Below are 27382 nucleotides of genomic sequence, written 5' to 3' on the forward strand. Positions count from 1 at the left end.
TATTAATGATTGCAATCCTTTCATTTAACAATGACATCCTTTAATGATTAATAGTCAGCTGATGAAGCCTGTGTTCGCTGAAGTCATTAATTAATTAATACGCTGGGGCTGACATTATCAGAAGGAACATTCACAATGTGCTGTGTGTGATAGAGGTCTACTTGAATAGAAACACGTGTGTGCTGTAATAAAGTTTAACTGCAGAGCGCTGTCCGTTTATCATCCAATGGATTAATATAATAAATAATCTCGTGCTTTTACGCATTCACAGTGTCAGCAGCTTCCTGCCTGAGTTCTCATTACCTGCCTTTTCTGTAACAACAGGGTTGTCTTTGGTTTGAATTATGGATTTGAATTATTCATCATTTTAAACTAAGGCAACCTGGTTAGTAACAAGTTATGAAGTGGATCAGATAGAGTATCGCCTAATGCTGCGCGCTGCACTAACACTGTTGCTCTTCACTGTCATCATGGATTTATATTCATTATATTTGTTTAAAATCATAAGCTGTTCCTCCATTCATTGTAAAGTCATTCAGTCTGCAAGTTCTCTCCATTGATTGGTCAGACGCTGCAATCTCCACCCCTTTCATGTGGACGGGCACATAGCCAGGCTGTAATCAGTTGGCTTAAATTATCAATCATAGGTGATCGACGGTCGTAAGACAGCTCCTGTCTGACAGGGAATATTTGGTTAGTTGAAGCCAGCTAACGGAAATTAATCAAATCGTAATCAAGTTCTTAGCACACACCCAACACAGAATAACGTGGATGGCTGTTCATCATAGGAATGGGATCCACACAAGGTTCCTGCTGCTTAACAGAAGGTTTTTTCTTGCCGCCATGATGAATTCATGTTGGGTGTGGGATACATATGTATGTGTATATACGTATATATGCATATGTGTGTATCCATAAAATGAAGAGTCCGTCCTTAAGACTGCTCTACTGTAAAGTGTCTTGAGATACCATTGGTTATGATTTGGCGCTATACAAATAAAAGATTGATTGATTGATTGATTAGCATACCCCCTTGAAGTGATTTTGTGTATTTACCTGTCATTTTGTGGGGGGTTGTTTTGTGTGTTATTGTTGTTGTATTGTGTGTTTTCATTCTGTTATTTTGTTTATTTTTCCATCATTTTGTGTGTTTTTGGAGCCATTTTATATCATTTTATTATCTCTTTTTTTTCCATCCATCCATCCATTTTCATACCTGCTTATTCCCGTTTAACAGGGTCATGGGGGTCTGCCGGTGCCAATATCCGGCTCTCATAGGGCGCTGGGCGGGGGTACACCCTGGACAGGGCGCCAGTCCATCACAGGGCAACACAGACACAGACAACCATTTACTCTCATTCACTCCTATGGGCAATTTAGAGACTCCATTCAACCTTACAGTCATGTTTTTGGATTGTGGGAGGAAGCCGGAGTACCCGGAGGAAACCCACGCAGCACGGGGAGAACATGCAAACTCCACACAGAAAGGACCCAAGTCCACCCCAGGGCTTGAACCCAGGACCTTCACAGCAACCTTCTTTCTGTGGGGCGGACGTGCTAACCACTAAGCCACCGTGCGCCCTCTCTTTTTTTTTCTCAGTTTTTAAATGTTTTTGTAGTGATTTCATGCCTTTATTTTGGGAGCTGCAAGAAATTAGTGCAAGGGCCACATGTGGCCCCTGGACCGCCAGTTGCCAATGTCTGATCTATTCAAACGTCTCCAAGAAAGCAATATTTTTATTGCAGTGGTACATTGAATTATTTTTATGACCAGGATCTTCTTAAAATGAATTTCATTGCAATCAATGGCTATTTTCAGCTTCCATGATCACTGGTCCTTACTGCAGCAGTGAGATTAAACGGTAAAAGTCATCAATATTCCAGAGTAATGTCTCTCCTTGGCCGATCATTGATTGTTCATTCCACAGTGCTATTTTTGTACCTTTGGAGATGTCTTATTTTAGCATTGCAGGCTAATCTTTTGTTTCAGAGAAGTGTTTTATCTGACTGATGTGCATTTTGTGCACATTAGTCAGTAAAAACAATGAAAGGAAGAAGTTAGCATGCATTTCTGGATAAAGCTCCTGATGCTATTTTCAAACAGCTGATACAGTCTGTGTGCAGTGCAGCTCTGCAGCCTGTTTACGTCCTCTACTGTAGCAGTGGATTATATATATATCTGTCTTGTAGAGAATAGCTAGCTCATAGAATCCTATTTTATGTTATTGAGAAAACCTTAGAAACACCTCAGCCATTCAATGTTCTTTCTAACTCTGTACATTTTCAAACCCAGCTACTAATACAGGGAAATAAGTGCACCAGCCAGTTAGCTAACATATAGCAATATTGATTTGGCTTTTCTACTCATTGCGACTTTTAAAATTTAATTTGAGACTTTCAAATATAGTATTTGATCATATTTTTGAAATGTTCTTATATTTATCACAATGTTAAATAGGAGCAATCTGTTCCAAGTTTATGCTGATAATGTAAAAAAATGTAATGACTGGTGGGAACAAAGCATCAATCGTAAATAGCAAAATGCAAATACAGTATGTTTTTTTCCAGAAGAAATGAATAAATGTGTGCTTAACTCAATAGTGGGACAGATTGTATCGATACCTTTTACCAAGTCCTGCTCTCTGTAGCATTTTGACTGTCCATCCTACGCTGATCAAGACAGGCTATATTTAGAACGTTGCTCCCATGGGAGCTTATCTGGTCATGAATCTCAAGTAGTGCCGTCTTTCATGTTGTTCCTTTTTTATTCTGACTGTAGCAGGCTCTTGTGCAGCTGGTACTTATTCTAGATGTTGATCTGGTGCAGCAGATTCAGGTCCACGTTGCTCAGCATGTCCTCAAGTCAACAGATCAACGGCAACGTCACAAGGGATTAAAACATCATCAACAACAACCACAACAACAACAACAACAACCTTGCACTGTCCATGGTGACTCGTCGTTATGGCTCTATTGTAATGTCATTGTCTTGTCTCTTTCAGTGGCCCATGCACAGGACACACACCATCACTCTACAGAGAAGCCCCTGATCCAGTGCTACAAGTGTGGGCAGCCATGTAAGGGCGAGGTTCTCCGAGTGCAGAACAAGCACTTTCACCTCAAGTGCTTCACCTGTAAAGGTACAGTAAATAAAATTTTTTTAAAAACTCATTACATCAGTGATTTTTGACATTCACACCCAAAGAAAACAGTTCCACAGCGCGTGAAACAAAATGTCTTATTGTTGACCCATTGTTTTACCTACTGCCGCCTACTGACATGAACATGTATTTAAATTATTTAGCAAGTGATTGCATGTTTTCAGAAGCAATGATGGTCATCAATCGCACAACAGTTACAGGTAAAACCATCTATAGTAGATTAGGGATGCACAAAAATGAAAAATCGTGGCAGAAAACGAAAAGTAAAAATGAGTAAACCAAGGCCGAAAACTAAACACCGAAATAAATAATTAGAGCATTGTATTTGTGTAAAATAATATGAATGCTTCAAATAATAAATCAATTAAAAATACATTAAAATATGTATTTAGCACTGACATTCAAACAATGCACAATATAGATTTAAGTTTAAATTAAATAAGTTCTCTCATGAAAACACAAAGTGCATTTAAGTTCTTGATGAAGAGCAGTTTCTCTGCTTTATCACAGTGAAATCTATTCCTGACAGTCTCTCACTATCAGCTCTGATCTCTGTCTCCAAGCAGGTTCTCTGCGTCCATCGCGACCTGGATCATTTCTTGTGCGCGCTGCTTATTCCCACATTCAGGTAATGATCTTTATAATGTGGATTAAATACAGTTGTATCATCGCAACATTCTACTTCGGTGAAAAAAGTGTCGCATTGGTCGATTTTTTGGCGCATCACTATTCTAGATTGTTTAAAATTCTACACTTTCACATGGAGTATCTGGTGGTTTTCGGTAGAATACTGAGCTCTGCCGAACACTCCATGCGCCACATTCCTTTGTTGTTTCACGTCTAATGTGGCAGTAACAATTTTTTAAGTGTAACACTAAAAAATGTCCCGGTCTCCTCTTCTGTCCATCATGTTTACTCGGAGAGAAGTGGTCATGTGACCAGGTACGTCACGTCCTGTGACGTGTATTTGCGGAAAAAGTGTTTTCATAGCGTTTTTGCGACACATTTCAATATCGAAACGTCTGAACTATTTTCTCATCAAAGTGTAAAAACTTTTTGACAATATTTGAGTGTTTTTTTCCAAAATTGTTTCCATTACCAGTTTTTAATGCGCAATTTATATTTTGTGCATATCCAGGGGTAATGGAAACGCCCTGTCTTGTCAGTATGTAGCTCCCCCCTTTCACTCAGGTGTGCCTCATCTGCTAATTGTGCTCCCTCACTACTTATAGATGTGTTTAAACATGCGTCTCTAAAGCGCCTGATTTCTCAGAGTAGCGTTTCTCCCTACACTGTTTTAGAAAATCAGGTGAGGTGTAAAGATTTTGCAGTTCAGTCCAGTCGGGGATAGCTAATGCTAATTTAAAAAAAAAAATAGATGTGTGGCAGCAACGAAGGGTAAAGCTGATATAATGATGCCGTCATAGTATGTATTTCATTCATCACATTCTGCCAAATGAATACAAAACTATTTATATTGGCCTTGGTATTACATCCAACAGCATTTCATTTATGTCTGGATGTGTTTGGATTTGTAAGGATTTGGTTTGTATCATCTAGAATGCTTTTCTCAGTAAACATAGTGGCATGACTCCATCTTCAACTATCTTTCTTTAAAAGCAGGCTCTGCTGGAATGGGATTTTACAGTACGATACATGCTGTGTTGGACTATTGATCTCTGGCATTTGCACATTATTAAAATGTACACACCCACACAGGCCAAGTGGTGAAAACTCTGGGCGAGACGTTGACTGCTGAAGCTCTTCTCGATAATCTGTCAGTGGATCACAGACATAGAGTTAACTTAGTCCACAGAGGGCCAGAAATACAACACAGACACACTGAGATTAGTTCCTAATTTGATCCATTAGTACCTTCAGAAAGTCTGTGGTCATCAAAGTGTTGAAGATGTGAAGAACACATGACATGGCAAGAGGACTTTCTCGACTTCAGTTTCCCAGCTCATGCTCTGTTTTATTTACTGGGGATTATTTCCACCCTGTGTAGCAAGGTAATAGTTATGGCTGCACATGATGACATTCAATAGTTGATTAAAATAAATAGTAAACCTTGGCAGAAACGCTAACTTGCAGTTATCGCATGCTTTAAATGATCTAAGTGAATGCACATTAGATAAACCTTCATCGTCACTAAAGGTCATTATTAATTTAAAGGCATAAAGTAAATAATAACTTTCAAAACAAGCCTTTTATGTAATGGTATGCATCTGCTTCAAAAAGCCACGTGGGTGGGCTGCCACAGGTCACCAAATCTCCAGTGCTGGTTTTCTTTTGACTTAGTTATCTTACAAGCTAATCTCATCATCTCTGAGCTGTAATGCAATTAAATGTGATTCTCACCCTCACCCGTTCCGATTCATCTCCAAGACTTAGTGTGACGCGTTGCATAAGAATGATTAAGTGCAGTTATCCCAAACATGCAAATACTCTCCCCCAGGGTTGTGGCATTGGCCCAAAGAAATGAGATTATCTGTTGCGAGGGGTGTCATAAACTGGTGACCTGTGCAGGTTGTATCCTAAATTGCTCCCTGAGCCAGCTTAGGTTGACTAAGTGGGTGGATGGGTAAACGCTCTGTCATGCTAGCATACGGGACAGCTAGGAGTAACTTTTTGGCTTCTTATCACTAAATAGCAGCCCTCAAAAGCCACATTATTATTGAAATACTGAAATTGAGTACAACAAAGTTGTTTGGGAATTATCTTTTTATTATGATTGAATAATTATTTGTCATACGCAGTAATTGACCAAGCTTTTTATACTAGGGGCAGAGAGACAATGGGCTTACTCAAGGGCTTTACGCACTAATATGGACATTTATAATAAATATGTATTGTGGGGTCTGTGAAAACTGAGTTAATTATTTCTTGTTGTTCATAGGTTGTGGGATCAACTGTCATAGGGCACTTTATCAGCTGGTTGATGTTTAGTCCTGTTTTAGTCCTTCTCGTAGTCCCTGTGAGAGTAATACAAGTGTTTATGGGGTGAATGGGGGGTCTTTCATCTCTCCATGCTGTCTCTGGCCAGACAACAGCACGTGCAACTTTCCTGCCTCCGACCCGGTGGCAAGACGTACTGCTTTACGGCGGCCCAATACAAACTAATGCTAGATTATGACCAGCCCTGTGGCTGCACAAGGTTGTCTACAAATTCACTTTTCTCTTCACTTATATCATGGCAGAGCCAGCAATAAAAGGCAGAAAAGACCTTTTTCTGAGGAACGGAGCAACTCCATGCAGTGACAGCTCAGCAGCAGCACACAGCAATCACATACTGTTGTCACGGCAACGGGAACGCACACACTCACAACCCAGTGCTCCATCAGGCAGAACACACACAAATATCCATCCATCTATCTATCCATCCATCCATTTTCAGAGCCGCTTTGTCAGCATACAAACAAACATCACACACATTTCCACACTCCCTTCCGTGTTACTCCAACATCATTCATTTATTTTGCTTGTCTCTCTTCCTCATACTGTTCACATGGTCACATGGGACTATATGTGTGAAAGCACCCTTAGTGTCACTGTTGTATTTGGATTTTTCAGTGATCGACTGCTACCGTCTTGGGAGAGCAAAGACAAAGCTGCGCATGTAGCTGTGGGGTGGGGCAGGTGGTGGGGTGTGTGGAGTTTTTACGACAGTGACATAACCAAAAGGGACCTTTAGGGGGAGCGCTAAGTGCAAGTTCTTAGTTCTGCTTTAATACCTGTTTACTCCTGTCAGCTTTCTGCAAAAGTGTTGTCAGCCAGTTTTATCGGTGTTGGTTTATTTTAGTTATTTTTGTTCATCAGCGTTTTTGCAAATATGTTTAAATAAGAAGGACTTGAGTTTTGAAATTCAACCCTACTTCCTGTCTGTTTTCACTGCAACTGGGTTATCCTCACCACAAACTGACACTCACACTATTGATCAATATATCGCTAAGAAGCTTCCTCTGCCTAGCGTTAGCTTTTAGCCATTTATTAAATTACCTATTTCAAAGCTAAAGTTTTGAAGCCAAAATATCCTGTATTTTTTAGTCATATGTGTTGTTTATAACTAATTTTCTTATTTAAGAATGATAGACTGTTTAATTTAATACAGCAGACAGCTACTTAACGTGTACTCAGTATTCTTCAATCACTCAAATCACCCTATGTTTAGTGTGACCTGCCAATCATCTGTGGGTTGTCCAATCAAATTTCTTTCACTTCTGTTAATAAGCTGTTTTTTTACCCAATATTTACATAGGAAGGCTGTAGAATATATTAAAGTTTTAGTTTTGCTTAATCAAGCTTGTGCAGTCTACCGGTTATTATTATCATGTTACTATTCAATGGTTTCTGTTGTCCAGATTTAGTCCTACACTATCATTGATTGTTTGAGTGAGGTTGGTTTCGGACCTTTGTGTTAGTCAGTTCAAGTGTCATGTAAATCTGAGTTATACCGCACTTTCAGTTGTTCCCTCATCATAATTTACTCTCCCATGTCGTTCATATTTGTATAGATGACAAGGTTTGATTTCAATAGAAGGAAGCTTGCCTGAAACTAAAAGGTTGTACCTATTATCTTTGGCACTTATCTTCAAAAACAGATCAAGGCAATTTCCTATGTTTGACAATTGTAGAATTGCTGTGTTATTAATTAAGTGGTTAACCTCTGAGCTGACACTTGGAGGAAGTGCACAGTAGTAGTGCTGATTAATGGACGAGCTCTAAACTCCTTTACAGTGAGAGAAGCTTTTGTGTGGCTGCGAGCACTGCCCATGAAAGAATTTTATGTTACCCTTACCAATGTGATGTACAGAGCTGTTAAAGTGTATTTTTCTCTGATTATTCAGTCAGCATCCATTTCATGCTTCAAGTGAGCCTTGCAGGATTACACAGACTAAGCAAATCTTAACAAAGCCATTGATGCATGGAGTAGCTGTGCTGCTTGATGGCTCAGGGCTTTATGTGTGTGTGCACTAAATGTTGTGGCTTGCAGAAAGTTAATGTGTGTGTCCTGTACAGTTTGTGGCTGTGACCTCGCCCAGGGGGGTTTCTTCATGAAGAATGGAGACTATCTTTGCACGCTGGACTACCAACGGATGCATGGGACCCGTTGCAATGGCTGCGGAGACTTTGTTGAGGGAGAAGTTGTCACTGCCCTTGGGAAGACTTACCATCCTGCCTGCTTTGTCTGCACAATCTGCAAGTAAGGCATCTGTTTAGATCCTGTGATACAGTAGCTCTAAGTCAAAATAATGGAGCAACAAGGCCTAAGCTGGGTCACAAGAGCACAATTTTGGCTTTAATGTAGTCATAATGTGCATATCACCGTCTGTCTCTGTGTGTGCGCGAACGTGTATGTACTTACCGCTTCGGCGTGTGTGTGTGTGTGCGTGTATGCCTGCGTGCGTGTGTATGGGGGGTGGATCGCTTCTAAATTCATGCACACCAATCGAACGCACGCGTTACTGCCTGCCTAACTTTCACCAAACTTACCTTATTTAAATAGTTAGATGTACTAGCAGGTGTGGCGTGAGTGAAGCTATAGTGATCAGGCACGCTTCACTATGTTGCACCATCTGCGTGACATGTAAATGCTTAAAAAAAAATGTTAGGAGTCAGTACAGTAAGTGTGTGTGTTGAGTGTTGTATCCTGTCCAATCACAGCAATGATCTGACTCAGGGCATAACGCTACAGTCACTACCACTCTATGGATGGGTTGCACGGTTGTATACGCCTGCTCGCCTGGACGCCTAGTATTTTTTTCGAAGTGTTTACATTCACGTAGATGGTGGTACATAGTGAAGCGCACCTGATCGCTATAGCTTCACTCCTGCCGCACCTGCGTCTACGTGTGACTGATGTATTTATGTTAGGTGGACATCCAGGTGTGTACATAGGTGTGCATAAAAGTGTCTGCAGACGTGTTAACACGTTAACGGATATACTGGAAGTGTTTTACTTCTTTCCTACTGTGATTTTTTTTTTTACGCCAGACAAGGAGGCCATTGTTTTGCTAAAAACTGATTTAGTTCTAGTTTTTTTTTTACTGGTATTCCCTGTGAGATCAGAATGTAAAAACACTGTCTTTTTTGATAATGTATGTAGTAATTCAAAATGTAACAAAATCATTTGTCATATTCATGCTATTTCTGATGTAACCATTTCTAAAGTTTGATGGTTGTCTTGATGCACTTATTCATATTAAATGAGATCAAAGTCGATTCTATTGATTCTATTTAGAGCTGCATACAGTACATCTAATTTATTCATGTTTGCATTTTCCGAACCTGTACGAAGAAGGAGCATATGGAGAGTGATGTGTTGAACAAAGTGTCATCCCACAGGGATCCCTGTAGATAGACAGGGTGCACTAACATGTTGGGTTTCATGTCTACATCTTCTGACTAAATGTATTCTCAGGCAGACAGTGTTGAAACATGCCTACATCAGACCCTTGTCATCTTGGACCCTGTCAGACAACCTATGAGTCACAGCTGATAAAATCCAATGACTTGATGCCATTGCTCATGGTGGCTGTTCTTTAACGCCATGTTCTTTTTCAGACGACCGTTCCCTGCAGGGGACAGGGTCACTTTTAATGGGAAGGACTGTCTGTGTCAGTACTGCGTTGAGCCAATGTCTCCTGGACCAAATGACATCATGGGCTCTAGTAGTAAGTATTGGATGTAGAAACAAGATTTGGGAACACTTTACTTGAAGTTTTATTAATAAACGCTGACATTACGCTGTCATTATTACCCTAAACCCTAACCCTAACCCTACCTACCCCTACCCTTACCCCTACCTCTAACCTTAACCCTACCTAGAGGTGAAAGTAATAGATTACAAGTACTCATGTTACTGTAATTGAGTTGCTTTTCTCTGTACTTGTACTTTATTGTGTATATTTCTAAATCACTAATGTTACTTGTACTTAAGTACATTTTAAAAGAATTAAAGTAAACACCCAACCGTTACTGAGTAACTTCTTATTTTTATGTTTTCAAATGATCAACAGACATTGTGAAACTTTGTAGGTTATATGTTGGAAATTTCTTTTGACTGAGACAGTGTTGTAGAACTGCCGTTGGCTGCGTGCGGACTAACTTCAAGTATGCGAAGGCCCATTTCTTTATGAATAACATGAAAACATGCCTCGTTCAATAATGTATGGCCTTACATTTCCTTTTCTCTAAAAACGGGAATGGATAGCCTGCTCTTCTTAATCAACCTCTTCCCTGTCTTTCCCTTGCATCCGCATCCCAGTCTCTTTCTCTCTCTCTCTCTCTCTCTCTCTCCGTCCCCTTTGCACCCCCATTGGTCTGTCTGTTGGTGTTTGAAAAGCTTTTAGACAAGGTCACCTATAAATAAGGCATGCTGATTTTACTCACATCACCATCTCAACCTTGTTATGCCTTTCATAGTTATTGTCCCCCGTGGTTGCACGGGGCTCTGTGTTACTTTCATCCCATATTCATTAAAGTGGAGATGACATGAGGATTGCCTACTTTGAAGCCAAGCTCCAACACTCCCCCAGTATCTTACTTGGAAATCTATGAAAATGTTAAATACAGGAAAATTCAACTGTCAGAACATTGCTATCTACCCTCTATCACCACCTAGTGTCTTGAAATAGGAGTGACAAGATGTCTCAGCAGGGCTGTATTGTTTTATTGTTGAATTTCAAATATGGTTTGATGTAAGGTTTGCAGCATGCTCTTTGCATCTCTGATCCTCACTCTTTGCTCTTTTAGGTTGTGCAGGATGTGGTCGTGACATTAAGAATGGACAGGCTCTGCTTGCATTGGACAGACAGTGGCATCTAGGCTGTTTTAAGTGTAAGGCCTGCAGCAAAGTGTTGACGGGGGAATACATCAGCAAGTAAGAACCCACTGTCTTGGCTTGGCATCTGTATGTCAATGTTTTTTTAAATAGTATGTGACGTGTGTCTCACTCTACAGGGATGGTGCTCCGTATTGTGAGAGAGACTACCAGATCCATTTTGGAGTTAAATGTGAGGCGTGTCATCAGTTCATCACAGGGAAAGTACTAGAAGTAAGTCATAGAAACCACTTGCCTCATGTTATATTTATTTTTTCCTGAGTAAATGAGATGAGCAACATTATAACATTATATGTATACGGTTTAACGTTGAGTCAAATCCCTTTTTTTCTGCCATCAGGGGGTGCATTTATATGTTTGATGATTTTAAGTAGTTAATCAATACCAGAAATATGAAATCAATCATAAGCTTTTGGACAAATGACTGCTATTTAAGACCATTAATGATTTTCTTTGCCATCGTATGAGTTCAGAGGTTCAAAATGATGTTGAATCTACATCTGCATGATGTCTCCTGTGTGCTCAGAGGAAGCTGGATGAGCAGAATTATGGGATGTAATTTGATAATCTGTAGTGTAATCTTTTCAGCACAGGGCTAAGTAGACTCTTGACATGCCTGTATTTAAATGAAGGATTAATTCCAATCAGATTTGTCAGATTTTTTACTTCTCTGCCAAAAATGGTATGAATAATAGTTGATGTATTTGGGATAATGCTGTATGTCAAACCTGAAGTTGTGAGAATCTATATTAGCATCTGTTTGGTGTGGCACGTTCATTACCCTTGCTTGGCACAATAAGTGCAAGCTTGCAGAAACTGATTCAATCACTCCCAGCGATGTGTCATTTATTGGTTTGAATGTGTCACTGTTTTCCTACCAGTTGATTTAGCGTAAATAGCATTTAGGACTCAAGGAAAAGGCACCAGCATCCCACCCTGTAACTGGTGCCAATGGATCAGACCTGTCAGTCTGATACTAGCGTCACTAACCCAAGACCAGACACTCTGTAGCTGTTGGTTACTGAGTGTGATGCACTAGGCCTGGGTAATGTATCAAAATTCAAGATATATCAAGTTTTCTATTTTGGCAATATGGAAAATTACAATGTCGCCTATATCGATATATTGTAAATTTACAGCTTATTTTGTATTAAAATAAGCTGAAGTTGCTGCTTTCACTACTTCTCAGAACAACATGAAAACCCCAGTTAGATGGATTTCTGAGTGAATCCTAACCCAGACCTTCCCCTAAACAAGTCAAACTACAGAACTCACTCACACGTGCTGTCCCTTATAGGAGAGAAAGCCAAAAGTGGCACATTGTGCAGCTGCTTGTCAGTAAGTGTGCCTGTGTGGCATTTTTCACCAGCAAATTTAACCTCGGCTTGCCTTTCCGGTAAGACTTTATTGAGTTAAAAATATCAAGATTTGTATCGTATATTGCCATCTTGAGAAAAAATATTGAGATGTGAATTTTGGTCCATATCACCCTGCTCTATTAGGATTAGAGTTAGGTTATATCATGCACATGCGCTTTAGCTATCGTGACCTCTCTGACTACAAGCACCCAGGTATTAGCTTGTCTGGCTGTAGTTCAGTAGTCCCACTCTTTAGGCAGTGGTTTCAGTAGGCAGACAAACGCTTTATAGACTGAGTCAAGTTCGCCAGCTTCAGGCTTTTTCGACCTCTACTATCTAGCTTCTGCTAAGAAAGTCCGTCTTGAAAATGGTGTAAAAAGAATATCCGCGACCAAGTCCATCTTCCTTCAGACATTGTGGGTGTAAAAAAAGAACAGTTTCAGTTCCGCATAGCTGCCGGTCAAAAGTGCATAACCAATCAAAAGACGTGAGCAGACGTCGTATGTAATGCTAGCATTGCATCCGAAGTCCATAGTGACTCGAAACAGTGTCGCCAAATCCAAATCGGATTGATTAACGCACATTCATGTTTCTATTCACTTCAAGCTACGAGTGTCACACCGTTTATTCGGGGGGAAGATTTCTTGAACCCTGACAATGCATAATGGCTGAAATATGATTAAAATCTCTAACAGAAACTAAGCTCAGCCCTCAGAAACCCAGCCTGAAGCTGGAAGTGAAATGAAGAGAATACACTAAACGCTCACACATACTCGTGAGGACTCTCCACACTCCTCAAAGCTTACATACTCGTGCGCACCACTGTGTAGCACTAGTTTCCATTAAAATACTACATTTTCCACAATCCTTAGCACTTCTCTGTAGTCCTTGAACCCCTGAGACGCGTTTTAAAGGTGTCAGTACTGTCGTAGCTCATCTGCCAGTCTCTCTGTTTCACCAGGTGGGGGAAATGCAGATCGGTGTTACATTTATTGCGGGTCGATACATGCCGGGCAGTATCTTGTGTGACGCCAAGTAAAATCGTAAAATCTGAAGCTTGCAGTTAATTGGCCTGGCGGACTCTGCTCTGCAGATGTACGCTCAAGTATATTTGAGCCTTAAGGGGAGCAATTGATCCTGTACATATTTTGGAATCCTGATGATGTTTAGGCCAGCAGAGAAGGCCTTCCAGACCGTGATGACTCAGCACTGAGAGTAATCTTTCAATTTGTCTATTGACTTTAGTTATCGAGGCCATGTGTCTTTTATTGATGCTTTACCGCTTGGACTACACAAGTTGAAAGTTAGAGCACACTGGAGAGGTTGTCACAATACACAGATGTGGTGGTGGAGGACCCAAATGTATTTAAAGTTATTCAAAGCATATTTATTGCATTGGTTACTATTGGTTACTATTATCTCCGTTACTTGCCAGTGCTCAGGTGTGCGTGTCCCTTTAAATGTTGTCGCCGCAAGGAATTGTGGGTCAGCATTTTCTCTTCTCCTGTGGTAAAGGTTGCATCAGTGTTTCCTAGGCTAAAGGAGGTTATAAAGGAAGCATTGAGCCTCTTTTCCTGAGCTTAAAGAGAACTTGAACGCTCTTTATCATGGCCACCACCTAAACATTTTCGTGGGAGAAGGAGCAGTGGATAGGAAAGGAGATAGGAGGGACTATTCAGACACAGCCACGCTGACATCACTGGGAGGTGGAGACACGAGCAGGAAGACCTGGGAAGCACAAAGACAAGAGTTAAAACATGAAACTAAACTTGAAAACAGAATAAACCAAGACCCTTTACAGAGTGTGCTCTAACAGGTCTTCACTTACACAAATTAATGCCCAATCATTCTGGTTAAATATTTTTAAAGAAAAACTTTTTAGTTTGACATTATTGCTGTCTTACAATATTGTAAGATATTAAAAGTCCATGTATACATTTAGATTTTATTTAATTAAAATGTATAATTTCAATTAAAAAAAATAATTTATTATTAGTGTTTTTAAAACAATTCTGTTATGCAAAATGAGTTCAAAGATTTTCATCATATGACTTTTGTATTACAAAAAAACTGTGAAAGTGAAATTTGGAAGTCAGTAAATCTTGCTGATAAGAGCTTTTGTGTTATGACCAAGGATATGGTCTTTTTAGGATCTACTTTTTAGGAGCAGCGTTGTTTGGACTGTGGACCAAATGTCTGCTACAGTTAATGATGGTGTCAGTCTGTATGTTAATGGGTTTAAAGGTAAGAACTAACACTGACAGGCATAAACTTTAGTGCTGTGAGCTATGAGCTGAAATGCTGATAATTGTGTCTCATATTTATGGAGCTGACTGTATATTAAAGCAGAGATGGATATTCTCAGTAGGTAGTGCTGAGACACTCTTTTTACACTCGGTTATGGCACCCAGTTTTTCTTCCCTGCTGATGTGGCACTTTGTTCGCAGAGTGAACGGCCAAATGAAATGTTGCCTCCTGCTCCACAACACTCGGTAAAATCTGAATGAGCCACTCAGTGTATGAAGCACCTAATGTTAGCGTTGTACTTTTTATTGTACATTTTCAATGGGAGCAGTCGGCAACATTTCATTTGCGTCAGCTGTGGTGAAACGTACAGAGGCTTTATGACAGAGCGTTCTGCACGCAGATTGCCACGTCAGCAGAAATAAAGAGCTGCGTCTCATGTTACACTAACACCCAGTGAAAGCCTCTGATTTCATAATTTTGCATTTTAACAATGTTTAATCTGACTGATGAATGAAAACCTGTCTTCTATGGACTTTTGTAAAATTTATTTTACATTGCACTAAATTGTTGGATACGTGTGAAATGTAATTTTGTTTTTATGTTGCATAAAATTGGCAAATAAATCTTTTTTTCTATCTATCTATCTATCTATCTATCTATCTATCTATCTATCTATCTATTTATCTATCTATCTATCTATCTATCTATCTATCTATCTATCTATTTATCTATTGGACTGAATTATTGCTGGTTAAATTTGTTGTAAACATTTATGATTTTAAGGCATTTAAATATGTGAGTTTTCACTCACTGAGGCAATGATCAGTTTCTGTAATTTGAGGAGGAGCATTTTTAATTAAAGTGTCCATAGGTCACACATGGAGTCCAGACTGTGTCTTGTTTCCAGCAGCTTTATTAAGTCCCCATTACTTAGAAAAAAAAGTCACCGTTACTTGCTTTTTGTCTGAAATGCCAAGTTTGTTTTTGGTTCTTTTGGGTTTTTCCAGGCAGGGGACAAGCATTACCACCCCAGCTGTGCCAGATGCAGCAGGTGCAACCAGATGTTCACAGAAGGAGAGGAAATGTATCTGCAAGGTGAGCTCCCTGCTGACCAAAGACTAAACAGATTACTGGAATAGTTCTTAATCCTTCTAACCAAATCAGTATTGATGTTTTTCTAAATGTGTTTTCCCCCTTGATTTTATTTGATTGATTTATTTTTGAACATTTGAAACAATATATATATATATATATATATTATATATATATATATATATATATATATATATATATATATATATATATATATATATATATATATATATAATAAAAGGAAAGTCACAAAACCACTTAGTTTCTAAAGCAAGTTAAAAACACCAAGTAAGACGAATTCAATAAAAGATTTACACGTTTAAAAACGGTGTAGGAAGTAGTCTGACTTGTTTAATCCTACTCCTCTTATAACCAGTATAACCAATTTATCTATAAGCTTCTTTTAAATACATACACACATATATGGATTTATACATATATACAGTATATGCAGATATACACCTATATATATATATAGACATATATGCATAAACAATGTACCGGTAGACCCAGTAATATTACAAACTACCCATATACAAGTTATAATTATAATATAAGTTACCTACATACATATGAACACAATAATAATTATATTCATAAAGGTGTAGACTTCTATTTTGTACATATAATCAAGTATCTATATTGCTATACCCATACCAAAAATACCATATATTTTCAATTATGTTAATACATATTATTCACTTGTGTTTTAGGATCAACAGTTTGGCACCCGGGCTGCAAGAATACCACTAGAACTGAGGAAAGACAGAGGGAGCGGGTAGGAAATTAGACATCACTGACCCTTTAGTCTGTTTCATGTCTCACTTTACACACAAACAATCAACATTTTGGATATATCCAATAAGGTATATTAAATACACTAGTACACGTCCAAAGAGGTAGTGTGTCTGGGTGTGTGTGTGTGTGTGCATGAATACTGCTCATGTGTGAGTCTACGTGTGAACACCTTGTTGTGTTATGCTGGGCAGAAGCGACACACTTCCCCTGTGTGATGTCCTGTGAACCCCGCTCTCCCTTCCTCCACAGCTATTGCCTCCATCCCTCTTATTCCTGCAAAAAACACAAAGGCAGGTACTGTATTCGCTATTGGCTATGAGATGGCATCATCCTGTGTTCCACCATTGGACATGGTGCACTGTAAGCTGTCATCACCTGGAGACAGCCTGCAGGGCCCGATATGTGTGTCTTACGCAGCCATTCAGTCCCGTCCTGATACACCTTAAATAACCCTCATATCAAATGGTGCATGGAAAGGCACACGCATTTGAAAGAAAAGGGATGATTTTTATACAAAAAAACCCAACGAAAAAACACATTCACACCCATTTGATAAAAAATCCAATCTGTTGCTGCCATTAAAATCGTTCATTTCCATAAACGGGCATGAAGATCTAAAGAGCATCAATTCACATCAAGTACCCATTCAATTTGCAAATCAGCAAATGAATGGCCTAATCATGAGATGACATGGTAGTAACTATAAGTACTTCATGTAATTCATAAAATGTAAATACATATTATGTAAAAATGTATTATAAAGTTCCAGCTTTGGTAAAATGATAACGGTGAGTGGTATGCTGATGTCAGACTGTAGGTGATCACATGACTTTTTGTTTTGTTTTATAGCTATGGGGTTAGCTAACGTCTGCATGTGTGTTTTCTACTTCCAGACCACAAGGTCGTCATCTGAGAGTATCTGTTCCAGACCTGGTTCAAGCATACCTGGCTCACCGGGTCACACAATCTATGTAAGAAAGAACCTTATCCTGGCTGATAATAGACGGTAGGGTTGGGGTCAATTAGAATTGTAATTGCGTAACTGATAATTAATTACAATTATGGTGTAATTGTAATTGTAATTTTAATAATCTGTTGTTGTTGTAATCCTAATGAAATTGTAATTGAGTTCAGATAATTGACTTTGTAATTGGAATTGCCATGAAAATTCTGTAGATAACTGGGAAACCATGTTACAGTTCTATGTACAGTTCTACACAAATGTCATTAACAATTATTAAAATGTGTTTTAATGTCAAGCTTTCCCACATTTTACCATTTTAAAAATATTAAAACCTATATTTTCATTGATTAGGTAGCCTAACAAGGTAACCAATAGATAGGAAAGAAATTTAGATTAGATTTGTTTTTAGTGTGTTTTACACCTGATTTAGGACCCGTTATTGGAAGAGATGCTAACAGAAAGCTAACACAAGAGAAAGGAAACTTTTATTAGATTATTTATTTCAGGCTCAATAATTGTGATTAATTAGGGCCCTAGCGCCAACGGTGCAAAGGAAGCTATTGTAATGCAAGTCGTTTTTATTGTTATTATTACTAGTACAGTGCCCGTAGGAAGTATGTATTGCTATAGAAAAGTGGGAGGGTGGGAGCTTTTTCATGATTGGCCAAATGAGGTTGTGTTTAGGTAGGACTCTAACAGAATTTGTAAAGCATTTATTTATGAAATAATTTATTAACGCTTTTGTTGCAGTTTGAGGTATACACATTTGAGGAACACACACACACACACACACGCAGACACACACACACACACGCACACACACACACAGACGGAGATTCCTTGCTTTTATAGAGATACGTCTTGCATCTAACACTGCACTGTTAAAGTACTTCACACATTCATATTTTCATTTTAAACATACATGTTTATTTGGTTGTATTATAAAACAATCTTGACAATAAAGTTCAGTCTTTACAGATTGAAATATTCCTCTTAGCAGCCTGTTCACTTGGATGATGTGCTACGCTTATGGAAGTTATTAAGAGATTGTAGAGCTAAGTAGAGGCTAATTAATTATAGCATCTTTCATTTGTATGCCAAAAAAATGACTTTTGATTTAATCCAACCGTCATTCATAGTCAGAGCGCCACCTATTGGTAAAAGGAAATCATAGGCATCATATTTGCACAGAACATTGCAGGAAGGTTTGTGATATAATCTTTGAAAATGGTCAGCTACGTCTCAACACTCAACACATTTCTGCCACACCCCGACATGTAACACACCTCAACGTAAGGCTCTTCCCAGCATGCGTGTGGTTGCGAGGGCCCGTTCAAAGCTGCTTGCAGCTTTAATTGTAATTTAACTTTTGTAATTGAGAACATAATTGTAATTGACTTTCCGAGGATAAAAATCTATTGTAATTTAAGTGTAATAGGAAAAAAAATGCATGTAACTGTACCCGTATTTGAATTGTAATTGAACATGGGTAACTGAAAAATGTAATTGACCCCAACCCTGATAGATGGTCATGTCAGCTGTGCTCGCTCTAGTCAGTAATCTTCCTTTACCCTTGTGTCTGTACGCATGTCTGTCTTTGTTTGTTTCCCTAGGCAAAAGTAGACAATGAGATCCTTGATTACAGAGACCTAGCTGCCATTCCAAAAGTCAAAGCCATTTATGACATTGAGCGCCCCGATCTTATAACCTATGAACCTATGTACACCACCTCTGTGGAGGAGAGAGAGGAGAGGCGAGAGAGTGTGGGAGAGGTAAACACACAGACTGCATGATGCATGCACGTATACCTTTGTGCACAGCCTGCAAGTGATCCTGTTTGACTGTGGAAGAGAGAAAACACAAAGAAAACTGTGATTAATAGACATAAAAGAATATTCTGCATGTTATAAAGCAGATTTGATGGAGAACAGAATCCTCCTTGTTTCCCACAGCTCTACACAGCACGGAGGGAACGCTCTCCTTTGCCTGATGACAAGGTGGGACACACTAGAGTTTAACGCTGATGGTGGTGAATAACATTTAATCACAAAGAACATACATTAAAAGGACGTCAGCTTCAATTGAATGCAAACAATGTGGAAGGTTAACAGATGGATTATATTTAATCAAGTCGTATCATTTGTCATTGTTTGGGCTTCCAGGAAGAACCAGAGCAGACACTAAACAGGACTCTAAGGCTTTATGGTCCTGGATTTCTTCAAACTATACCTGTCCATCGCTTTATCTAAATATATAAAAAATTGCCCTAAAAAGCCATACATACAAAATATATGAAATTCCATTGTCTTTTAAATATTCAGATTTTAATAAAAACACTTAGTTTAGGTTAAATTTTGCATAATAAAAAGAAAAAAACTCAAACTTCCTTATTCTCTTAAATGCCTAATTGAAAATGAACAGATGTAAGAAATTAGAATGTTTTTAGAAAAAAAAAATATTCTATCTGGTTATCATTTTGACAAGAATATATTCTAGATAAAAGGCCACCAAAAACACTTTCACTGTTCAAATATATTTAAATATATTGGTTAATGTTGAGGATGGAGATTGTACAGAGGGTGACGAAACAAGACAGGAGTCATAAACAATGCAACAACAGTGCAGAGTTCAGGAAGCCATAATAATAGACCTTTCACACAACTTCCGAATTTTGTACATGAAATACGCAATCGTTGTGGAAACCTACTTCCTGTTGTGGTCAGGGCAACGGGTAAACATCAAAGTTGGTGCAAGCAACGAGCAAGAGTTCTTGTAGCGTACTGGGCTGTTCTTGTAATGCCCAAAAGCAGCCTTATCTATCATTCCACTCCTTCCCTTTATATGAAGCTAGATGAAAATTGGTTCAGGCTATCCAGCGCGATGAAGGACCAACGTTTACTATTAAAAAGGAGAGTACAATGTCTACACTTCACACCAGAAGACTACATCTTGGGGATCTCTGTTCACGCTTGAAACCAGAATCTGTCCCGAGCCTTTTTCCTTGGAACAACTACACCTCTAAAAGGAAAAAGGGAGTCTGTGTATGAGCAGTGCCAAAAACGTAAGCCGTTAACGTCGGTAGGAGTCGAGGTAAAAGAAATTGCATAGGAAGCCATGACTATGCAACGCCACCACCTGCGGTTAAGAAATTCTCCCTGCTTTAACGTTAACATTATGTCTTCATGGTAGAGTGGTTTGTTGTCTTCTTCAATCACTGTAAGAGTTTGCCAAGTTAAAGCCTAATTGCTCTCTAACGTTACTTACCTTGATACTTATGGACAAATTCTTTGTGGAAAAATGTGTATCCTTTATCCAGTTTCTTCTTCTTAATGACAGAGTTTTTCTCCACAACTCTTGCCACGTCTGCAAAGCACATTTTTGGCATATGAGGGAAGTTGTGTAGACTCTCTGATCCATTTTAAATTGTCCGGCTTTTTGCTGTGTTGACATTTTACTGGAGGTCCGCATACATTACGATTACATATTTCCGGTTATTGTGTGAAAGGTCAATGAGAGGAGGGAGAGAAGGCCTGAGCACAAAGAGTTGCTCAGAAAATGGTTGAATGAAGTGATTAACAAAGGCAGAATTCAAAATTAAATTTAAAGAAAATATTAAAAACAAAGGTGTTGTTTGGTCGTACGACAATATTGTTTTTGTTAAAACACAGTTTACTCTAAAGTGGTTTATTTATTCACATTTTAACACATGGTGGAAAGACTCCTCAAATGCATTAAAGATGGACAGTGGCTCATCATTACACCAGATGTGTTCTACAAACTGTATTCCACAGAATAAAAGACATCATTCTGTCACAGTCTTACACACATCTACTGCTAAGGTCATACCTGTTTCTTTTTGGTTTCTTATCTGTAAAAGGAAACCTGAGTACCACCTAAAAAACAAACCAAATACATTCATGTTTCAAACATACAATGTTTTCACTGATACTGGCTTGACTGTAATTCAGGCCCTTTTACTTTTTTCCAGTCGTCAAGAAACATGTCACCAACCCCACCAAGTGAGGTGAGGCGCTACCTTTCACTGCCATAGTGTGTAAATCACGTGTCAAAATCAAGGTCTGGAGGCCTTAGAGCATCCAAATCGTTCCGCAGGAGGAAGTTAAAATTACAGAAAAAACATTCACCACTGTATTATATATACAGTATTACCAAATAATTCAGATGTAAATATCTCAGTCTCTTCAAAGTCTCATATTCAATTAAACCTCACAGTATTTGCAAGGACTTGCTATTTTCTCATGTCTTTATCACATGACTGTTGTCATTTTTAATCGCAATCAAATCACAACTGTCAAAGGAACAGTCCAGTCTTATAAACCCTACAATTTCTTACAAATAATTACTGAAATTACACAAAAATTAATCACCAAATTAGGAGTTTTGAAGAGAAAATTCAGCACCGATATTTATCATTTATTGCTTAGATATTGTCGGTGCAATACATACTTTACATATTTATTTATATGTGGAAGTGCAAACTAGGGTACGATAATATTGAATTTGCTGTTTTTGTAAACTGTTCCATATTCATCTCCTGGATCAAAATGAGTTTGTCACCCCTGGAAGTATTAATTTATTCCTGCAAGTTTATGTAACGACTACTGTGTCTGTGTGCAGAGCTCCTTTGACAGGAGGGACCGTATTCTCCAAAGGTCCACCAGCCAGGGCTCCATAGGGTCACCAGTTTATAGTCGCCATGGTTACATGCCCATGTTGTCTCGCTCACCGCAGCATTTCCACAGGCCAGGTGAGTACAGGCCTGTAGTGGGTTTGTATCTATGTGCTCGTGTATGATTTAAGATGATTTAGATGTTAACTAACAGCTGAGATGCCATGCACCCCCCTTTTCTCCCTAATACCCCTGCATTTAACTTGTTAGCCACATGAAAAGTGAAGCAAATTTGACTTAAGGTTAGTGTAAATACCTTTATTTATGAATAAATTGAGTTTTGGCAGAAAAGTAACCTTAAAGTCAATTTTGCCATGTGCCATGTTTGATTTGTAGGCAGTGCATCCCTTGGTTTTATTTCATTTTATTTATATTTGACTCCTGTTTATCCCTCTATTCTTTGGCCCCTCACCTTCTCATATTTTATCTTCTCCTGCTCCTTGGGTATTGCTCCCCCACCATACCTCTCACCCTCCCTGCCTGCAGAGGCTCTGACAGGCATGCAGAAGCTCTGCTCCTCCCTGTGCAGTAACAGTGTGGGCTCCAGAAATAGTGACTCCCGCCCCACCTCCCCTTTCAGACACCACTTCTTTCCCCATAGCAAAGGTAAGGGACCCACTCCACTTTTAACGTGCTGCCCCCGCCACGTCCCCAAAAGACATCATCTCTGTCCTCACCTCCTGTCTTGCCTCGCCTCGTCTGTCAATCTGTACGATAGAAAACAGTTTTTCATTTTTCACAAAGTGCACAGCTCCAGCTTTCACTTTCTCAGACAAACACGCACCTCATCATCAGCTGTGATTGACTAATTCAGCCTCTGTCAAAGTAGCTGTCAGTCCCTTTGTGCTTTTGTTTTGCAGCTTCAGAGACATCAGCACAACAAATTCAATATACAAAACTAACTCATGATAATTGTAAAGTTGAGTAGTGGAAAACTTTTTCTTGATTTGCAATCTAAGTTTTGAAATACTAATGTTTAACCTCTTTCACCCCCAGGTTCTTTTCCAAAAATCACATACCCATAACAAAATTCAAAGCTTCTACATGACCTACATGGCAAATTTTTTTTCAGGTTGAAGTAGGCCCTTAGTGGTTACAGATGATGTGAAATTCTGGAAATATATGATAGTGAGTGATGATAAATCATGTTTTGAATACAGAAATTTGTAGTCCACTTGAATTTTTTTTACATCAAACATTAAGCCAATTCTCAATAGGGAAGGCTACAAAGACAGAAATAATTGAACTAATTTATGGACATTAATTGAAGAAAGTTTGGTGATAATAATAAACAAGGGGCCAAAGATACACATTGCATTAACCTCTAAATGCACCACTAACAGGAAGCTCTCTACACGTCTCATAGCACATCTTTCATCTTTTAATCTGATCTGAGTTTGAACCTCTTTCATCCAGATCCATCAACTCCATTTACCTAAACCAACTACACTGTCCCATCCCTAAGATGTCAGCTGCTCCCATTGGTTCACCGTTCAGACTGTGGTTCCCCCTTTTAGTGTCCCTGCTTACGTTTTGTTCTTGGTTCTTCTCACTGGAGGCACTGACCCACCGAGTGGCCGGAGTTCCCCCCTACCGCTCAGGCCTGACAGCCGGCCTGTCACTCCGCCTCTCTCTCTGACCCCTAAACATTTCCACCTCCCAGGTAGGAGCTGGAGCGCACCCTGTCACTGCTCATCATTGATTCTCTTTCTTTCTTTTTCTTTCTTTCTTTCTTTCTTTCTCTCTTTCTGTATGATTAAGACTTTTATTTTCCCAACTGTCTTTTATAATTATACAGTTGAGCAAGAGGAAAATAGCTGTTATTGTTGCTACCGGTAAGACTCATATTGTCTTTTTTCTCCTTCTTTGATTCTTTTCAGATCAGGGTAGCAACATCTACAGAAAGCCACCAATCTACAAGCTACACGGTACTCTCTTCTAACAGTTTTTCTAAAGTTTAGTTGTTTAAAAACTTTGTAACTCCTCTGTTATAGTTGATTAGTTAAAGTGTTCATTGTAAAAAAAAATTCCCAACCCCAATACTCCTCCTACTGTCGACTGGTATAAGTATGTCAGATATGAGATGGGGAATTTTGTGTAAATAAGTTTTATAACAGGAAGTGAACTCATTTAAACACATTCACCCTCAGTGTCAGTGTACAAGCAATGTTTGAAGTCTGTCTCCAATCCTACTCTGTCTAACATCCAGCTCTTTTACACTGCATTTAAGTCAGTCTAAACAAGTCACAGTTAGAATAACAGCTTAAAAAAGAAAAAAAAAAAAAAAAACTAACAAGTTAACATGGATGTCACATTCATTTTAACTTGTTAGCTTTGGTTTTTTTAACATTTAACAATCATTATACTTACCAATAAATGTTTGAAAGATTACAAATTTGCGTTACTAAATCCAAACCCCAAATCAAAAATAAATGAATTCTTTTTTTTTTTTCTTACAATGAATTTGAATCCATTTTTACTGATGATTACATTTAAAGTTACTCCATAACTGCAGTGTTTACTACGGAGCTTTTACTGCGGAGCCCCAGACACGACTAAGAAAGTTGTGGCCACCAATTAGCTATGATGTGTGCATTAAACACTACTTTGTTGCCACAAAACAAGTATATTGTGTGTATGAAATACTAAATAATATTATTAATGTCATTCCTGGTGATAGCAGAAGAAGCCTACGTCTCTATGTCTGTGTATCTCTCTGTTCTCTGGGCACAGTTGTCTTCTAGGCTGGGCCTCCTCCTTGCACCGTACACAGGAGAGGCTGGTACACATATCTACACATATATCATAGGGCAGATCAGCTCTACTCAATGACCTTGAGGTCATGTAAAAACAGTGCCTACCAAAGAACAACAGTGAAATGTACAGAAATAGAAATATATTTCATGCGGCAACGGCAGATGTTGTCAAAGAGGACTACCCTCAATGCTGTGTTGCTTTTATTTATGTTGTACAACCGTTATAAGTGTTGATATGTGAGTGTGTGTCCAGCTTTGTGTGTGTGGATGTGTCACATGCATAACACCAGCCTATTGGTGCGAGGTGGACTCACTCAAACAGGAAGTTGTCAACCCTATATGTTCTTTTTTACGATGTGCAGTTTACAATCTGTATAATGTGATGAAACAAATAAAATAAAATGACGAGTCCCGAAATTGCATCAAAAAACTACATGTTAAGTTTTTCACCAAACTATACACTCCTGCCACATTTCATGAAATTTCCCTCCAGGGAAGGGAATCAAAAATCCAATTAAAGTGTCAGAAGAATCATAAGAAGAAACCGTACAGGATCTATAGGGCCTTCACACCAGGCCCTAATTAACATGTGTACAATACACTATTATTACTAATTCGTGGCCACAAAGTAGTGTTTTGTGTGCACAAATTAAGATTTTGTGGCCACAATTGAATTTCTTTTCTATGCTGTTATGTCTGGGGCTCTGTATTTTCCTCAAATTGAACATCTTTGCATCGTAAGGTTTATATTAGAACCACAGGATCATTTTGATTGCTGCCTGATGATCAGATGTTTATCATGTGGTTGAGACTGTGACCCAGACACTGATAGATCAGTTCCCATGGTTACCAACCTAGATACAGCTGCCATAGCACGTCAAAGAGATTCTGCTGATGAGATCATCAGATCCGCCACCTTTCCTGCTGCTCATGCTCCCTCTGCAGACGACGGCTGTGGCGAGGGCGACTGCTGGCCCTACTCTGTGGCTGTTTTAGGTACTTTTGGCTCCTGATGAGCATGTTTGCACTGCAACCTTCTTTTTGGAAGCACTAAAGACAATTACTCTTCTGCCCTCTTTCTTAAAGCTGACCAACAAGCTTACAGTAATGCATCCTTGCTTTACTCCGGCCTTACAGTAGTTATTTTCTATTTAAGTTTTGCTTGTGTAAAACAGAAGCTTTGTTTCATTTGTGTGTTGCTGCTATATATATTTTTTTCTTGCCTGAGGTTCATCCTTTTCTTTCTGTCTTTGATGCCAAAACTTATCGCAGTTGGACCACAAATGATTTGGACAGAGATAACTGAGACTGACTTCAAACTTTTGTCTGTTTGCCCCATATTGTGTTTGTCTTTTTGTGTATTTGACATCTTCTAAAATCCAAAAACGTAGATTGTACAATGTTATAGTGTAGTATGGATCTAAAAGTCCCCGCTGTCTCGTCAACTCTGTCTCACATTTGTGTTTATTTGTCACATTTCTCATTTTAATTGTGTTCTGTTTTTCCTCTGAATTTAAAATGTGGATGAAGCGTAGACGTGTAGATGTGAAGCATTGTACCCTCAGGGTGGACATGAATCTAGTGTGTGAGCTGTGTGTACGTTTGTTTTCTTTTCGGCGTGTGTTTGTCACCTAAAGGACCAGAAGGAAGAAGAAAGTCCCGTGAAGAGGAAGAAGAAGAGGCAATGAAAAGAAAGCAACTCCAGGAGGAACATCTGAGTAAGGTAAACACACAACGATCCCTGACGCCATCTGACACGTTCGTCGAGTCATACGTCGGAGCAAGATGCACTTTCAGCTGCTTGATTGTGTCTGTAGATTCAATCCGGTTTGGGGAAGCTTATTCTAAAGGAGGAGATGGAAAAAGATCAGATCAGGGAACGTCATGCACGCAGCCTCTCTGCTCAACGCTATGATCCTAGACAGAGCAACAGTGACACAGGTACAGAACAGAACAGCTCCTAAATAGTCAACAATGTACATTAGCACATGGTCTATGAGGAACGCCATTGTATTTGTTTCATATGGATTTACCTAGATGGTTTTCATACATGTTTCAAATGTATGAGTTAATGTAACTTTGTGCCTTTCAGATCCAACTTCCCCATTGAAAACAAACTCTTTGCCCAGTTATGAAAGAAATGGACTGCATCGGGTAAGAATTGTTGAAGTTTATTTATTTATTTATGTACAAAACGATCAACGATACAAATGCATCCAAAATACAGAACAACCAAATACGGAATTACAAAAGAAAAACAAAATATAACAAAAATTGAATTTTGATATCACAAAATTCTGGCGACCCCGGGGACTTTTTTTTCTTTCTAGAGTAAATTTTTGTGTTTATTAAAGTGTGTTATAAATACAGAGTTGTGGTAATATATTTTTATACTTCAATTTATTTGAGCTAGATTTATAATTGAAAAAAAATAAGTATAGAATACAATTGTTTGATATTTATTGTGTGTGAT

The 27382-nt window shown here is 38.8% G+C and overlaps 1 protein-coding gene across 14 annotated transcripts in view; it reads left to right on the forward strand.

Moving 5' to 3' along the window:
* ablim1a (actin binding LIM protein 1a) overlaps nucleotides 1-27382 on the forward strand; it is a 59749-nt gene that overhangs the window by 24681 nt on the left and 7686 nt on the right. For 4 of the 14 annotated variants that reach the window (XR_003675581.1, XM_028467916.1, XM_028467911.1 and 1 more), the window contains exons 2-21: nucleotides 3003-3140; nucleotides 8181-8364; nucleotides 9726-9835; nucleotides 10917-11043; nucleotides 11124-11217; nucleotides 15617-15704; nucleotides 16415-16479; nucleotides 16749-16793; nucleotides 17393-17470; nucleotides 19077-19235; nucleotides 19395-19460; nucleotides 21452-21487; nucleotides 22102-22231; nucleotides 22640-22759; nucleotides 23712-23816; nucleotides 24034-24081; nucleotides 25768-25905; nucleotides 26547-26632; nucleotides 26727-26850; nucleotides 27002-27063. Coding sequence is in view for 13 of the 14 variants with exons in the window: in XM_028467916.1 (XP_028323717.1) it covers nucleotides 3003-3140; nucleotides 8181-8364; nucleotides 9726-9835; nucleotides 10917-11043; nucleotides 11124-11217; nucleotides 15617-15704; nucleotides 16415-16479; nucleotides 16749-16793; nucleotides 17393-17470; nucleotides 19077-19235; nucleotides 19395-19460; nucleotides 21452-21487; nucleotides 22102-22231; nucleotides 22640-22759; nucleotides 23712-23816; nucleotides 24034-24081; nucleotides 25768-25905; nucleotides 26547-26632; nucleotides 26727-26850; nucleotides 27002-27063 (2003 nt within the window). In the remaining variant the exon portion in view is untranslated. The remainder of the gene's footprint in view (nucleotides 1-3002; nucleotides 3141-8180; nucleotides 8365-9725; nucleotides 9836-10916; nucleotides 11044-11123; nucleotides 11218-15616; nucleotides 15705-16414; nucleotides 16480-16748; nucleotides 16794-17392; nucleotides 17471-19076; nucleotides 19236-19394; nucleotides 19461-21451; nucleotides 21488-22101; nucleotides 22232-22639; nucleotides 22760-23711; nucleotides 23817-24033; nucleotides 24082-25767; nucleotides 25906-26546; nucleotides 26633-26726; nucleotides 26851-27001; nucleotides 27064-27382) is intronic. The other 10 variants (XM_028467912.1, XM_028467917.1, XM_028467918.1 and 7 more) reach the window with 10 other exon arrangements.

Source organism: Gouania willdenowi, chromosome 15 (genome assembly GCF_900634775.1).
Source record: "Gouania willdenowi chromosome 15, fGouWil2.1, whole genome shotgun sequence".
NCBI classification, from domain to species: Eukaryota; Metazoa; Chordata; class Actinopteri; order Blenniiformes; family Gobiesocidae; genus Gouania; species Gouania willdenowi.